General features: G+C 35.4%; 2 protein-coding genes across 13 annotated transcripts in view; one reads left to right on the top strand and one right to left on the bottom strand.

Moving 5' to 3' along the window:
• AVEN (apoptosis and caspase activation inhibitor) overlaps nucleotides 1–8,661 on the top strand; it is a 103,622-nt gene extending 94,961 nt beyond the window's left edge. For both annotated transcript variants that reach the window (XM_048058623.2, XM_066997689.1), the window contains exons 3-6: nucleotides 1,845–1,915; nucleotides 5,106–5,201; nucleotides 6,697–7,045; nucleotides 8,205–8,661. In XM_048058623.2, the coding sequence (XP_047914580.2) occupies nucleotides 1,845–1,915; nucleotides 5,106–5,201; nucleotides 6,697–7,045; nucleotides 8,205–8,323 (635 nt within the window). In that variant the 3' untranslated portion in view covers nucleotides 8,324–8,661. The remainder of the gene's footprint in view (nucleotides 1–1,844; nucleotides 1,916–5,105; nucleotides 5,202–6,696; nucleotides 7,046–8,204) is intronic.
• Nucleotides 8,662–8,739: 78 nt separating this feature from the next.
• The window catches only part of RYR3 (ryanodine receptor 3), a 234,166-nt gene continuing 225,858 nt past the window's right edge, over nucleotides 8,740–17,047 (bottom strand). For all 11 annotated transcript variants that reach the window (XM_066997687.1, XM_066997680.1, XM_066997684.1 and 8 more), the window contains 7 exons: nucleotides 16,240–16,386; nucleotides 14,555–14,689; nucleotides 13,525–13,681; nucleotides 12,364–12,428; nucleotides 12,156–12,256; nucleotides 10,369–10,420; nucleotides 8,740–9,661 (listed from right to left, as the gene is read on the bottom strand). In XM_066997687.1, coding sequence (XP_066853788.1) covers nucleotides 9,566–9,661; nucleotides 10,369–10,420; nucleotides 12,156–12,256; nucleotides 12,364–12,428; nucleotides 13,525–13,681; nucleotides 14,555–14,689; nucleotides 16,240–16,386 — 753 coding nt within the window. In that variant the 3' untranslated portion in view covers nucleotides 8,740–9,565. The remainder of the gene's footprint in view (nucleotides 9,662–10,368; nucleotides 10,421–12,155; nucleotides 12,257–12,363; nucleotides 12,429–13,524; nucleotides 13,682–14,554; nucleotides 14,690–16,239; nucleotides 16,387–17,047) is intronic.

Raw genomic sequence — 17,047 nt, 5'->3', positions numbered from 1 at the left:
AAATCGCTCTGTTCTAATAGTATGAATACTCTGAGGATCACTTGGTTTAATTATTTTTCCAATAAAAACTTACATTTATAACTAAATTGAACCCTTAAAATATGTGCGGTTAATACATAAATTAATCTGCCTGTTTTGGTATCTATTGTAAAGTCATGAGAATGAAGATTGAATCTGGATTTCTTTAAATTTCAGCTTTAGTTATTACTTACTAGCAATGTCCTAGACGTTTTGAAACAGAGGGATTCACTTACAGTGGTGCTGTTTGCACTATGAGTGCTCAAGTTAAGCATTTGCATCTGCGGTTAGGCACGTGAAATAACTTATTTTTTCCAGGTGATCTGAATTCTCAGGATTGAATTTAATCTCCTTAATGCGATAATTCAACTGTTTCTTTTTAATTGAGATCCCAAAACAGCTATATTGTCAAACTGCATGGTCTAAGAAGACATACGCCATGCTCTGCATCAGCAGCATACATGCTTTGTGCTACCACAAAGTGATTCTAGACCTCTGGTCATCATCTGGTCTTGAGATTCTCTTGTTCCTGACAATTTTTTATGGCATATTTGTTCACAAATATGCGTTGTGAGTTGATAACAAGAAGTGTAAGTGTAACAAGACGTGTATGCCCCACACCTCCCCGTTTTACTTATTTATTTAAACTAAACAGTTCTTTAAACAGTGCCAGAGTCTAAAATGATAGATTTTTCAAGTTTAAAAATGTGCAGACAGTGGTATATTGAATAGAAGCATTTGAAAGTGTGACTTGATTGGTCTGAATATTAGTTTTGTGTGTGTGTGTGTGTGTACAAATATATATATCATCAACATGTATTAATTATTCCAGAATTATTTTCAAATATACACTGTGGGTAATCAATGTTATAGTATAGTTTAATTACTGCTTTACATAAAGAGTTTAACACATAAGAACTTAGGAAGTTTTCCTGGTAGTTCCAATTCTACATGATTATTTCAGTAGGTTCTATCTCATTCTCTGCAACCCTAATCTTTCATGTTACATCTGTGATAGACCTTACTATTTATTTTTTATTTCTGGGAATTTTGGAGTATTTTTGCAGTGAATATACTTATAGAACTGTCTTTCAAAACCCCGTGGGGTACTGCAATAGAAATCATTTACAGCAAAATAATAACCCACCTATAGAAAGAGGAAATTACTTCTCTGTTGGAGCAACATGGTAGGTTCCAGCTATAGCTAGAGGTTACATGTGTAGTTTAACTGGCCCTATTTAAGTTTTCTTTTAATTCAGTCCCTTGTGCAGATGCATTAAGATTCATGCTTCATTGGCTTCAAGTGCCATTTTTTGATGGCTTGCTGGAGTAAGGACTAGTTCAAGGAAGAGGGAGTTTGGAGAATTTAGCGACCAGACAACAAAAAGTATTTACTTGGCCAGTACAAACTGATTTCTAGTATGTCTGTAATCCAGTTTAGGAGGGGGTTGCATGTTGATTGAGAAGGTGTATCTACAGCATGTTCAAAGCCGTTTATAAAAAAAATGCATTCTGAATATTGTACCTATTCTTAATGTGTTATCCAAATCAGACTTCAGTGAAGATCCTGCTTGTTGACATGGCATCCAGCACCGCCTCGTTCAATTTTTAATTTGTTGTGCCTTTCTCAGAACAGTTTTGTAAGCAAGAGGTTAAAAGATCATTTGGTTGTACTTTGGCTGAGAGGAATTTACTATTTTAAATGCAGCAGCAAATTTGCTCAATATGTGAGGTTTACTCATTGAAAGTACTTCTGTAGGGTTTGGAATTTTGGGGAGGTTGCTGTATTTTAAAAAAATAAACGTGTTTGTTTTTTTTTTTTGTAGGAGATTCCTTTACACAGTTTCGCTTCGCTGAAGAGAAAGATTGGGATACAGAAAGCATACACTCTAAACAGGTAACAGAATTTTCTGTGTGGATAATCACCTGGCACTGAATATGTAGGCAGTTGTACTTTCAGCAGCAAATTGTATAATACAATGACAGCGCTCTTTATTTTGTAGATACTTTTATTAATCTGTCTCTGATGCTGGAGGCTCTTGAGTCTTGTCCTTTACTAATGAAGAATATTCAAGGCAGCAGGCTAGGTTTATAAGTAACATTAGAAGAAAAGAACACACAAATCCATCCAAAGAAGGATAATTCACCTTGCTCCACTGACATAGAAAATCAGACTTCCATTTTCAGTTGTATTTAAGAGAATAGTCTGGCAAAATGACTGTAACAGAACAATGAATATATCTGTATATTTGACTATGAAACGTGTTTCAGTTAATTCAAATTAACAGTGCATGTTCTCTACTTGAAACTTCAGCTCCAAAATGACTATGGGACCCAGGCTAGGTCTGAGATTATTTGTATGTGGATTCTCTGTGCTAATATGAAAAAGGGCAAAGAAACTAGTAGCGCGTTGTTTTTATATCAGGATACTGGAAGTGTCTTGATCTCTGCAGCTGCCTTCCTTGCATAAAAGCTACATTAAGGTTGCAAAGTCAAATTAAAATGTAGAAATGCAATTAAGTGGCTTGCATGGCATTTGTTTAAACCATCAGTGGGATATGGTCTTTCAATGATTTTTTTTTTCTTATCAGTTCCTCCCTCTCCCACTGTGTAGCATGCCAGTAATGAAGCATGTGACCTTTGGTCCCTCTTCTTTGTGCAAATCCAGAATATTAATTTTTTTATGATTTCCTCATTGGCTTGCCATTATACCATTTAGCTGATTTGAATGTAGAAATTCATTTGTATGCTGAAGACACTGTGAGCAGAGGGAAGTTTTGCATTGCCAGTCAATGTCACAGATAGTCTTCTGTCTGCCCGTGCCGAGACTGCACAGTTCTGGATTTGGCTCCACACTCTGAACTGTGAAGCGTGTTGTGGTGGGCATATTCTTCCGTCTCTGTCCCTAAATCATCATTCATTTTGCCAAATCCAAATTCCATGTTTCAAATAGTTTTTTGTCTTTGACTTCTTGTTTTAGTCTCAGGATCCTGGCCTGGGAGGTTTCATAGCATTTGCTGGTGTTTCTTGTTGTCTCTGGTCTTCAGCCTCTTTGTTTCTGGTCCGTTTTTCTTTTCCCTGAAAGCTGGATTCAGTCCTTATTTTCATCCTAAATCCACTTTGCTTAGTTCCTTGCCTTTGCCTCCTAGCTCAACTGTTTCTAGTTCTTTGCCTGCCTGTTCATCACATACTTGAAGTTACTACAGAATCATAAACCAAAGTTGATGTGATGGAACAAAATGAAGCAGAAAAGGCATACAAATAGTAGCAGATATTTATGATATATGTTTATAGAAAGGAATGTTTGTAGAAAGGAATGACAAAACAGTTTTGAAAAAAGTGGAATGGAAATGTAACAGTGACATGAACAATAACAAACTTTCATGTTGTTATTATCCTTCATTTTTACAAAAGTTATATCTGAATGTGCTTCTTTGTATATTGATAAAAATGCAATAAAAATGTTTCAGAACACTGCAATTTAAAAATCAAACAGGTAGTAATCATTTGGATTTTTCAGTAAAAATTGGCAGTTCCAGAAACAGTGTTCTGCTGCTGCTTTTTTTTGAGCAAATAGCTGCGTGTGCCATGAAGCATTTATAATTTGTTAAATTCTGCTTTGATCTGTATGTTTTTGTTTATTTTTTATTCAAATACTACTTATAGTGAAATATCTACTTAGATATTGAATTCCTACTTCCATTATGTTATTCTCTGAACTGCCCTTCTTCATCCTCAGTTTTTCCCCTCTTCACCGACCTTATTTTCACCTTCAATCACAATGTTTTATTCACATTAATCTTTTTGCAAGTGTACTTAGCTCTTCCCAAATGCACTTAAATGTTATTCGATGATATTTGACTTTTTCCAGTTTCTTGTTACTGGGTTCATATGATTTTCCTTGCCCTGTGCAAACATACAGAGGCCATCTGTGGTCTTCAGTACCTGAGAAGGAGCAGGGTTTTCTGTAGTTCTAGCTCATTGCTGCATAACAGCTGCGATTGTTCATGAGTTGCTTGTTGGAGACTTTTTGAGGTTACTAATACCAATGAATCCTCCTTGATGGTGATTACTGATCCATGTATAAAATAAAATTGTTAGTAAGGAAGAAATATTCTAACCAACAGATATTTAGGTTGTTTGATCCTTTTATTGCTGAATATCAAGTCCAGAATCTGAATGCCAGAAATTTTAAAAGCCACTGCTTCAGTTCTTTGTTATTATTTTGTAAATCTGCTCTCAGCAAACACCATTGGAATACAGCTTTAATGAAAACTGAGACTGGAAAGAATAGATTTATAAAATATTTTAATCATCTGTAAAATATCAACCTGAGTTCATTAGAAGACAGATGAGCAACAGGGAGGAAGGGAATGTCAAGTAATAAAAATGCAGCTTTCCAAGAAAAAAAGGAAACTTAATATCTGTCACAGGAATGAGTGACCCTTGCACCTTTTGAGCGACTGGGCAGCAGTAGCTTATCTTTCTTGATTGACATCTTCTCATGAGTGTATGTAACTGTAGTGTGTTGCTTCTGTAAAGCATCAAAACGATGTTTTAAATGATCGGGAAACAAGTGTAAGAAGGGCCGTGTTGTTAAGGCATTAAAAGCAGGGAGCTATGCACGCACTACTTAGGTTGCTTAGAAAATACTAGCAACTCATTAAAGACCGGTGATTCCCACTGCAAGGAAAGGTTCACAGGTTAAAAGGCGTTAAGAGTTCGAAAAGCCTCTTATGACATTGTCAACTTGCAGAACTGTTTCCTACTTTGGATTTTCAAAGCATTGCCTAAGGAGCACTTCATAGATATCTTCCTTAAAGCTTCACCCTCTATTTTTAACTAAGTGATTATTGGCTTTGTAGGTGTTTATATGGTAATTTAGCTAAACTGCTTCATGCATGTGTACTTTTGAAACTTAATTCCTGCTATTATTGCCAGTATCTTTTAGATGTTGTATATTTTTAGATTGTTCTTCACATTCCTTCAATGCGTGGAACAAGAGAAATTAATAGACTAAAATCATTAAGAGTTTTTTTTTTTTTTTTTTTTAATGCAAGCGTGCTCTGTGTTGATCTATATTTCAGTTATCTGCGCTTTCTGTTGACTGCCAGTCTTTGGCCCAGGCCCTTCTGGAACTGCCTCTACATCTGAGGTTGAATGTAGCCGCTGAACTTGTACAGGTAATGCTATGAATTTTCACAATAAAACGGAAATATTCTAAGTGAAATAATCTATGCTAGAATGAATACTTCAAACTTGGTCCTAAAATTTAACTGGAATGTATTTTATAAGTAAATACATCTTTTGAGACTGACACGTGAAAAGGTGGGTGAAGTGGGAGACCCCTGTATAAGCCATTTTAATGCTTCGTTGGTAGCTTTAAACAAAATGCTTCTACGTGCAGTATATTGGATGTAAAACCAGGTATCTGAGTGTTTGACATGGAGCAATTATACTGTTATTATAGTTGCTTCTCTTTTAAGCACCTATTAAAAACTTGCACCAAATTTTGGAAGTGCTTTCACTTTTTTTCCCATTAGGTAATTATTTTAAGTGTGATTTACTCTTCTACATGGCTAATATCAACATACATGTTTGTTCCATGAATCAGACATCTGTGCTAGAACAGGTAGAACTGTCAAACACGTGAAGAAAATGTTATGCTCTGGTTAAGGAAAATTGTGGAAAAGAATGTTAGCAAAAATGTTTTTTCAGCTTGTGAAAAAAGAAAATATAAGAGGACAAGAACTAATGAGATTTAAGTATAAAAACAAGAAAACAAATGAAAAAAAACCACACACAGAAATAAGATCCATCTACTCAAGCAGGGAAAAAGAAACGACTCTCATAGAAATATTAATTCTGTTTAGAGTTGCATGAAATGCTTCTGTTACTGACACAACTATGTTCGTTCTTAGGGGAACTCAAATACGTCTGCAGACGTGATGTCTAAGGGAATCTACAAATAAATGTTATTTTCAAATTCTTGCAGGTGAAGCAAGGCCAAGACTAGAACTCTTAGCAGGGTTATACAGCGTGTGTTATGACATCTAATCTTTATCTTGTCATTGTGGCAGGTGATGCGGTCATCAGATATACTGCAGTGGTATTAATTCCAGGGCATCCTGATAAAAAAGCAGGATGTGTGTTCCACAGTTAAATAATGAGTTGGCATTTATTTTTTTCAATATTTGATTGAGTTTTGTAATTTAGTTCCATTTTTCAAAATACACAGCTAGACATGAACTTAGTGATGCAGTTTGCTTTCAAGATGGAGATATTGGAGGGAAGGTTTAAAATGGATAGTTTCTAGCCAAATTCTGACTTCAGTCACTCCAAAATTCAGAGTACTGATGATATATCATTGAAGCAGATTTACAGAAGTATTTGTGAAACAATGGAACTTGTTGATTTATCATTCAATCTCATATTCCATATTAGGAGATAAAAGGAGGTGTGGGTTTTTTTTTTGGTTTTGTATTTTATAATTATTACTGTACAACCATCATCAAGATAACTTTAGTTTACTTTTACTTCTGAATTCAATTCTGCTAAATTTCATTGTACCTTCTTAAGTGATCAAATGTAGGATGTCTGAATTACAGTCCAAATTAAATAGACTTTTAATATTCTATATAATAATTAGAAAGACTAAGTCCTCTCTTGTATTCTTAGGCATCAACGCCTGCAGAGCTCCCACAGATGAAATCTAAAATTACTGAAGACAGCAAGAGGAGAGAGCTTCTGTTTAGACATTCTTTGGCTCAGAGTGAAATGGTGTTGGGCTCCCATTCGGTTGCTGATTCTGTTGCTCCATCAGAGCCTGCAAGTAAACACGGTCCTGTGGCAAGTGCAGCAGAGCCATTCCAGAGAGCCCCTCAACAACCAAAGCATGAGACTGACCATTTGGATGAAGAACTAGATCTTCTACTAAAGCTAGATGCTCCTATTGATTCTGTGTCAGGTGCATTATTCTACAACACAGCAACAGAGAACGATCTGAAAGGGGAAAGTAAAGAAAATGGTAAGATTTCACTTCCTAATGGTGCCTTTATTTAATTTTCATTGTTCTCTTTCTCAGCAATGTTTTTAAGCTCATGACCAGCAAGTCACCAGTACTGCCAGCAGTACTCTCTGTCATAGTGCATTTAATGTATCTGGGGCTATGTTCTGACCCATTTGTTCCTTTTTTATTTTAACTCCCCACTGAACTGAAGTCTCACCATTTTTGCATGTTCATTTTAAGCTTTAATTCTTCTACAGAACAGCATTGGTATTATGACTTGGCAAAACAAAACTGTTAGACACTCTCAGTGAGTGGAAGATTAAAATACAGTTTTTATGTAACATTATCAGCCATTAGTTCACTGTGATAATAATAATATGTAGAAGAACTGATAACGTTAGAAGTGCTATTTTTAAATTTTACTAGTATTGATTATACTAAATAAGCTTTTTTTTAACCAAAATGTATGCAAACAATTTTATATTTCAGAAATTGTGAGATTCAACTTCATTAGACGTTGTGCTCCCGTTTGTTAGTTCTGATGGAGTAGTCCTCCTCCTCCCCATCCTACAAGGATGTAAAAGGATTTTTAGCATCGCCAATTTTTGTGTATGATTGTCTTGCTGTGCTAAAAATTAAGTCCAAAAGATACATAGCTTAACATGTGATATCACCACACACAATACAGCAAGCCTTGTCACTGAAGAGGATCTTGACAAAATCTTTCATTGAAGTGGTATGTCCACTCCAAAGCACAGTATAAATCCCTTAAGAAAACACTGCCATCAGAATAGGGAATCATAGGATTATCATGCAACTGTGCAACGTGAGCCGCTGTTGTGGCCTCCTGCTGCTCTCCTACATTAGAAAAAATTCTGCATCTGGCAGGATTGTGAACAGATCGCAGCAGGGGTTCAATCTGTCTGCTGCAGATCAGGCCCTGCCTCTTCTTGAATCAGAATGGAGCCACATTGCTACGGTTGAGCTTATCAGATTGTCTCTTTTTTTTATTGTTGCTACTGGTTTTGGAATGTGACACCCTATTCTTCTTCTTCCAGGGAGGATACTGTTTCAATAAAATACAGTCAGTTGTGCATTAAAAAGCAAAATGATCGGTGATAAAGAGCCAGTACAGAATTGTTTCCACATTCTCAAGACTGTTCTTTTGCTTTTCTAGACCCTCTAAAACTAGATGTGCCTGAAGAGAAAAGTACAGCACCACAGCAACAGCAAAGTACGTCTAAAACTGTTACTGAGGAAGAGCTCGAAGATTGGCTGGACAGCATGATTTCCTGAAGAACAAGTTTCCTCGTGTGAATAAATGGATGTAACAAAAGTTAAGTAGAAAGTGGAATCCTCCTTTATCAATTCTATTTCTTTTACCTGTTACACTTGGTTCAGTATGCCAAATGCCTGGTTTTATTTGCAGGCACCTAAAATTCTGTGCAACCAAAATTCAGCTAGATATGAGTGACTGAAAATTAAGACTAACATTCTAGAAAGATCTAAAATTTGTGGTGAAGTTAGGATTTCCTTTGCTAAAGATGTAGGCTATAAGAAACAACCAGAGCAGTTGTTTCAGCTTGTACGTGCTATACACAGTCCTTAAAATAAAGCTATGAATGCACAATAAATACATGTGTTTTTAATCACTTTCATCATGCCATGTTTCTATATTGTAGAAAAATTAGAAAGAAATCACAAAAGTAATATTTGGTTTATAATATTTTATTGCAGTGGGCACTTTTTATTAGAAGAAAAAAATGCATAAACCTAGCAGCTTCTATTTGCAGGTGACCACAGAGCATTGTTTTATTTTGGCCTAAAATTTAAATTGTATTCATTTTGATTCAGTGTATGTCTTTTAACAGCAGCATCTAGTAAGCTGTTATTGAAGGTAGTATACAAACAAACTTCAAGTGCAGTTTCATACAGAAAGACAGAAAAGCAATAATGGATCTGTTCGTCTAGAACACCAACATAAAAAGTTTGCATAGCTATGTCTACGGAGGTTTTAAGGCACTTAATGATTCAAGGTCAACAAAGTGTTTTAAAATGTTTCATTTTAACTGCTTAAAGCTTTTTGAGCTGTGTCTTAGTACATTCACTAGCAAATACTGTGGGGAAAAACTGGGACAGCACTTAATTAAAATACTTTTTCTGAGGCGTGGCCTCTGATGTTCAAGTTCGTAGATGTTGTGCAGTTAAGACACCTTTTAGCCCTTTCAACTCTGTTACCAAACACTAGGTTAACAATGTGGTTAAAAAGTTGTTATAATTTCATACCATGTTTAAATTGGAAGGCTTGAGTTGATCTTGGCATAGATTTTTCTTTTCTAATCAAAATTCCAACAGAAGACCTGTTTCACATGTGGTAGGTACGAAAAGCCTGTGAAATAGTTTCAAATTTTATGTATGTCTTGAAGTTTAAAGACATTTAAAGCAAATACAAGCTGTGAATTTACATCATGAAAAGGAAATAAGTTTTTTATATAGTGGATCTTAACAGTTCATGAATAAATAATTTCTTTTGTGATATTAGCCAAGTTGATCCTCATACTGTTTCCGGAAGCAGTCTCCTGCTGGGAAAAAATCCCAACATCTTTCTTGGTACATCTTCCACACAAATGATTCCTAAAATAAAAAAGAGCATTTATTTTAACAGACCCCTTACAACCAATGCTCTAAATTTTAACAATAAGCAGGTACTGTGCCTATTACCATGCAATAAGGCTGTCGAGACATAGGAACTCAAAGATCACAATTCAAGCATGTTTGTTAAATTATTGTTCTGTACTTTTCCCGAATGAGTACTACTGAAAATTAAGCCCTATTACAAAAACAGTGAAGTGAAAATTGATCAGTCCAGTTCTACTACAGCAAACCTGTACAAATCTGTATTACAAAATGTGTTTTAGTTTCCTTGGCAAACACTTAAGGTACTTTAATAGTGTTTCCATAACAGCTTCTTATTTGAAATAACATATAATTTAATCCTACTTATTTTGCAGTTTTATCCAGCACTAAACTCTGTCTGTAGCAATATATGTGTATATATAGGTAGTACATGGACCTGTGTAAATGCAGTGTTGTTTGGGCCTAAATGTAAATAAGCAAACTGCCGCAACTCCTCCTCTCCCCCCTGCCCCCCCCCCCCCCCCCTTTTTTTTTAACCTTTCCTTTTTGTTCCACAAAAATCTCAGGGGTGGGATTTGTCTCCACTCCTTGGTGGTACATCAGTTCCACCTGGTGGTACACAGCTACAAGGCTGGAGAAGATTAAAAGGTTTGTATTTTCAACATTTTTAAGACAAAAATTTAAATTTTATTTTTTCTACTCACCTGGCCAGTATGCTCAGTTTCATCCTTGTTTATGAGATACATTAAAAAGAACCTGAGACAAGCACATGGAACAGGTATTAATGCAAAAAATAAAACCTCTCCCCTAACCTTTCCTAGAATGGAATATGAGGAACACTCTGTCAGCCAGCAAAGAGAGAGAAATATTCTGCCAGGCTTCTAAAGTGGATATGTAAAAGGAGAAAATGCTGTCTTCCAGGACTTCTCCTGTGGAAGTGCTAACATCTGTAAAATCTGTAGAAATGGAAAAATATTTTTCTTCATTTCAGTGCTAGAAGCAACACCTGAACTAGGCCGATGTCAGCTCCTGTACACATATGCTCTGTCTCACTGTGGAAGAAGTTGCTATAGCTTCTATGCAAGAAGGTAAAAGTGGGACAGACGGGGGCAGATGCGCTCGGCTTATGAGCTGTAGGGTATGATTGTTTGGAAATCTTGGTGCAGCTGAGTAGCTGCCTATTTATCTCTGGTGCTGCCTGTGCTCATGCAGATGTACGGAACTTGGACTAGCTAGGAAGGCTGCAGAATTCCAGCACTGGTCTGGTTTATGTGACTTAGCTCTTCGTTAGCCACTTCTGAGGCAGTGCGTTTGGAATTGAACATTACATGTTTTCATTGTAAAAAGAATGTATACTGACTTTAACATTTTTCTAATTAAAAGGCAATCTGAATAGTAAGATTATTCAGTATACATTCTAATATTAAGGAAATGAGATTTTTTAATTTACTGTGAATGACAGGATCCCACATGCCAATTAAGTGATACAATATAATAAGGAAAGCTTGGAGGTTGTAGACTGCTATAAAGCTATGGATGCTAATGGAAACTTGCCTCACAAAAGTAATGTGTATTGATTTTGCAGAGGTTATAATGCTATGCAAGGAATAATGCAACCTATACTCCGTGAGGCACACACTTTTTTTTAAAGCTTAGATACAGTACTGTATCCTAAAGCCAGATTTCTTTATAGAAGAGCCCGCCAGTTCAGCTTCTTTGGTTTTGCTGGCACGATGCTCATGTAATTATCATTTTTGTAGGGGTATCTAATGCCACTAGATTAATTTTTTAATAACCCTCTTTGATGTGTTCTATATTCACTAATGAAGTATGAGATCACTGTCTTGGGAGTCTGGGCAATAGTCTGAATATATAGAACTGCTGATTGTTTAGTGGCTTCAGAAAGCTGTGCTATTACTAAGGAACTACAGGATCAGACTTGTTTTTTGTAGCTTATTTTCCAGAAATGTTTTTTGTTTGTTTTTTGTTTTGAACATAATCCTTAGGGAAAAAAAAAGAAAAGGCAGCACCTTCCTTCTCTGCTGCCATTAGCTCTTGTTCACGTACTTCTCTAGTCTGGAGACAGTCAGAAGTACCATTTCAGGTAAGCAACAATTTTCAATGGTTTCATCAACATTACCAAGCCTCAGGAAGTCACAGCCCTCCTATCTTCCAAACTAAAGCAACTTACTAGTTATAAACTATTGTTCCTTATCCTTCCACATAGGTGGGTTTCCTTCCAGAGGAAAAAAAGGACACATAAGGGGTTGGTGTGCCTTCAGGCATCATTCCACTAAGCGAGCTCATATGTAGGGTGAGCACTTTAAAAATAATGACCAGTGCAGAGTAGAGGAGGGGAAGCCAGAAAGGAATGGAGATATTCCTCAGTTCCACAGAATTCTGTCTAAGGACTGTCAGTAATGTGTGCTTCTAAATTAGCTTTGAGCTGAAAGGTCTCTTTATAATAATTCCAATAGTAAAATATACTTACAGGTAGTTTGCCAAGTTGTGCTCTTGCAAAGTATGTGTTTCAAAGCCATGTGGGGTTGTGTCAAAATAGTCGTTGCCAATTCCACAAATAAAACATTTGGTCTGGAAACATAATTTGTATATACAAACCAGTTATAACTCAACAACCCTATTGTAACTGTTAAAAATCTAACTTAATAAGAGCAATGAAAAATGCAATGTTCTCATACCTCCATATCTTCTCTCACTTGTTCTTGCTGGTCTCTTAATTCACCAAAAGCATCAATGATCAGACCTATTTCAAATGGATAAATAGCAACAGTTAAGTACTTAGCAATAATTAAAGTAATGCAGAAAAGTAGCTCTATTAGACATCCTCCATTCTATTTGGAGTTTAGCATACTTCTGTCTAGGTTTAATAATTCAAGGTGCAATCTACTAATTTGCAGACATCTTGTGTTTGTTTACACTGTACTCCCACCAGTGAGTTTCTCTTACACAGAGCCATGAGCTTGCGAGTCAAAACCTCTTCCTTACTTATATTTTGGTTGATTTAAGTTTACGTGCTCTCATCTCTTTTGTTCCCATGAAAGAATTTCATTTTCATTCTCCTTCTTATGGAACTCTTGTACTTCCACTTTTGCTCAGTGAAGAAGACTTGGCTCCCACAGACAACCACCTCTCTCCAACCAGTTTGCGATGCCGCTTCACATTTGAAGCATTATTCCTTCACTTCCAATGTGTTAAGAATTGATCATTTTGAGGACTGCAACATTTGTAACTTTAAAAAAATATAGATGGATTACATTTATTCATTTTTTTTTGCTCCAAGGCTGCCTGAAAAATGTTTTTGTTTTGCTTTTTTTCCTAACAACCTTAGGACCGTTTATACAATGAGTGTTCAATACAGGTCTCAAAACAATTAGAACTGCAATTCCTCCTCTAAAGAAAGGAGGAAAGGAGTGTGTAGACATGATGTCTTGTCAGAGAGGAAACCCAAGGGGAACTACTGCATTCTCCAGACAGCTGTGCTGTCTCCAACATAATGCTGTAAAAAGAGCTAACAGCAAGGCTCTCCAAGTTTACATGGTGATTATAGCAGGAAGAGTTATTCCGCACAAGCCGCGTCATTGCTGGACAGTTGTCAATGTGCTCATAAATGCTGTAACACAGGTAAGTTTCTAGTACTTTGTGTAGTACTTGGGACAACGCATTATTTATAAATTAAATATAAAATTTGTACTTTCAGAATTAATGACTTTATGGGCTTCAGAAGTAAGTCTTTTTAGCAATATCACTTACTTTACCTCAAACACAAATATGGTTTAAACATACTGCAGAACTTAAGTACACTAAATTCTGTCAGTTTCTGCCAAGGTAAGTGAAGGTACCTTGAATAATGGCCAGTAGGATAACAATGACAAAGAAGAAAAATGTGATGTCAAAGACAATTCGATACATTTCATAAGGGTCTCCTGCAGGATCCTCAATTTCATCCCCAATGCCACCGCCAGCTCTTACACCCACATACATGTGGAACAGGTAACACTAAAAAAAAAAAAAGAAGAAAGAGCAGGAAATGTTATTTACCATGAATAATCCTGGACTTTTTTAATTATTCTGACCTACTAATTCTTTCCAAAAGTTATAGAAACAGAGAACATGTAATATAATTCCTCATGTTCCTGCACCAAAAATCTCCTAAGTATCTTAACTGATGTGGTTTCATCTTAGCCCTACAAAGAGGGGGAGTCCGCATCAATTGTGCTACCCTTTCCTCATTCCCTAAGTCTTACAAACTAAGACCATTTGGGAGACATTTGGTGCTGTATTCAACTATATTCTACCCCCTATGTTAATTCCTAAGGTTCAAGCTTGCTCTGAGTAAGTAGAGGACATCTTTTAAAGTCTTGTAATGGAGTTTAGGAAAGATTTATTTAAGCAAGTATTTGTAACTAGTGCTAATAACATATACTTCATGTAACCTAAATAAGGATAGGAAGCACTTGCACATTTGAAAATACTTGGAACAAACTGGGCTCTATTTATGCTGCAATAACACAGCTCCTTTTTGTAGGTAGGGCTGATCAGTTTGTCATAAAATTTGTTCCATGTACTTTATAAGGGTTTGCTGTCTTTACATGCAAAAGGAGCAGCAAATCACATGCAAAAATATTTAGAATAAAAATCCAGATATTTTCCCTTATTAGTGGATGTCACATATTTACTGTCAAGTTTAGGCCACTGAAGAATGCAGAAGGAATTTTAAGACCACAGATATTTTGCAAATGACATATAGCAATAAGAAGAGATGGTTGAACTTAACAATAAAAGAATCCTTCCTTTCTTATGATTTCACCTTAAGTATCCATTTAAAAATTCAGAATGAAATTTGAAGCATGCTACTGATGTTTTACTTACCGTCATCATGTCATCACATTTCATGTCTGGTTCATCTTCATCTTCACTTTTGTTGTAGAATTTGCGGAAAAAGTTGAATGCCACAACGGTGTAAAGATACACTACTACAGCCAGGAGTCCTACAGTAAGCACAAGCTGTATGGAGACATGACATGAAAGTAGGTTTCAGTTGGATTCTGTCAGATGAGATGAGCTAGCTCACTGTAGTGCCTTAAGCACTGAAAAGGTATCATATGCTACCTTTCCCAAGAAGGGAACTAAAAAGAGCAGTAATGATAGGTTTGAGGTATCCCTATGGTCTCAAGAAACTGAAGTTCTTTCCAGCTTTCTAAGCTATATGTATAACAACTACAAGTTGCTGAAACAATATTTTTACTATTTAATGTAAAAGTGAAATTAAATAAAAATGAAATGACAAAATAATCCCCTTTAGTTAGTTTGGTAAATAAATTCAGCTGGGACTAAATACAACTGTTGCTCTTATAACTAGTACAGACATGAACGCTGAAAGACAACTACTGATTTTCCAGTTGAAACGTATAGTTCAGGAGCATACTTAGAGATCTGTAGAAAAAGATAAACTGAGGATCAATTGTTCAACAGTCTTTTAGAAGAGTAGAAATAGAAAAAAATAATCTTTGCTTATTAAGAAAGTAACATCAAACAAGTTGACCGTTTCATCAACTATGCTCAGTTTTAAGTATTACATTTAGAAAAATCTTAAAGAAAATAAACTAAGCATTAAATTAAAAGTGATATGAATTTGGTTCATCATGAAGGAAAATGAAAGGGATTAAAATAGGGATTTCATTTATTTGTCAAGATGATAAGGAAAGAAATTTAATTGGTCAATTTCTGCTGAAAGAAAGGATTAGGCAAACACAAAGGATATAGAAGTTAAACTAAAGCAGATGTTCTTTTAACTCTTCAAAATAGTTTAGTATGGTTTTACATACATGACAGACTGTAAGAGAGGGCTTAGAATATATGCTAGTATATTTGAGAAAGAATGGAATGTATTTGTTTGAAATGAAATTTTGGGGAAGTTCAGTTAGAATAACATTTCTTAAATGTAAGGAGAAAAAAAAAGTGTGTTAATGAAAAGGATGTTTTTGATGTTGTGCTACCTAGGAACACAGAGCAGGTATCAAAGAATTCCCTGTATAAGTTTCCACAATTAGTTTTGGAAGCAGATTTTAACCTGATTTTTGCAGAACATAGTGACATATAAATATATTCTGCAATGCAGAATGTCCGTACCTATAAGAACATTCTTACTAGCAAAGTACTAAAATCTCAGTAGCAGTCAGATCATTGTTACTGCTGTAGCTAAGGAGAAGTTGTGAATTCTTATTAGTTATCACCAGTCCATTCATCACGGAGCATACAGAAGGAACTGATTAGGTCATAATTCATATTATTATATTTTTCTAAAATATAAGAAAAATACCTTTGCATTGTATACAAAATGTCTTTAGTTTTCAGCACTCTTTGGGCATAGATTATTATAACTTTTTAAGAATTAACATGTCTTAAATGTGCTGAAGAAGACACAGTGGGGTCTATTCTTTAATACATTCATGATCAAAATTAATTGTATTCCAATATTTGCTAGGTACCCACAAGACTTTTTCCAGTAGTGTTATAAAATGCGTTAATTTCAAGTCTCTATACATAATACTAACCTGTTTGCCATTGTGAGTGACTGAAGACAGAATGGTTCGCAAAGTCTTGAAACCCATAGCAATATCCAGCAGATGAGCAGCAAAGAAGAAGTTGTTGTAGTGCCCAAGGATAGACATAGTTGTGTACCAAGCTAAGTATAAAAATGACTGCAGAAAAAATGAAAAGTGGCAGAATGTTACCAGGTGCTAATGTGCTATTGGGCATAGAGTATAGCTTTCTTTGTCACTTAAGTTATGAAATAAAGTAATACTATATCATGATCTGATTTGAATCAATCTGAATGTAATACCTCTAGTATACATGTTCAAAAAGACTCTCTTATCAACTCAACTATTCATACAAAGTTTGTTTATTGTTTGATTATGCTAATGAGACCTCTATTTTTACATATTTAAATGCAGTCTTCAGCACATATGTTACTAGCACCAAAATCCCCTACCTTAAAACTGTTTTGGTTAGGGACCTTGTTACACAGTACTTTAAACTTTAATACTGATTCTGGAGCAGACAAAACGCATTACATTACTCTTTAGGCACTTTGCTATTTTTAAATCTCAAGACGCCCAGAAAACCTAAGACATATAATACAGCTTATTCTTTTAATGAGCAGTGAATCTGAGGCCACTGTGACATGAAAACATATTATTAAAAAACACTGGTTTAGTGTGCTCTTTTAATCCACAATTAGTTTATTCAACTTCACTTTATTCACCTTGGCATTGTATTTGTTTGGGAAAGCTCAAAAGGATGCAAAAAGAGATTAAAAAAAAAAAGAAAAAAAGAAGAAGGGTATTTTAACGTAAGTTT

Source organism: Anser cygnoides, chromosome 5 (assembly GCF_040182565.1).
Source record: "Anser cygnoides isolate HZ-2024a breed goose chromosome 5, Taihu_goose_T2T_genome, whole genome shotgun sequence".
Lineage (NCBI taxonomy): Eukaryota > Metazoa > Chordata > Aves > Anseriformes > Anatidae > Anser > Anser cygnoides.
The sequence above is the reverse complement of the archived record's forward strand: the minus strand, read 5'-3'. Positions and strand labels throughout refer to the sequence as shown.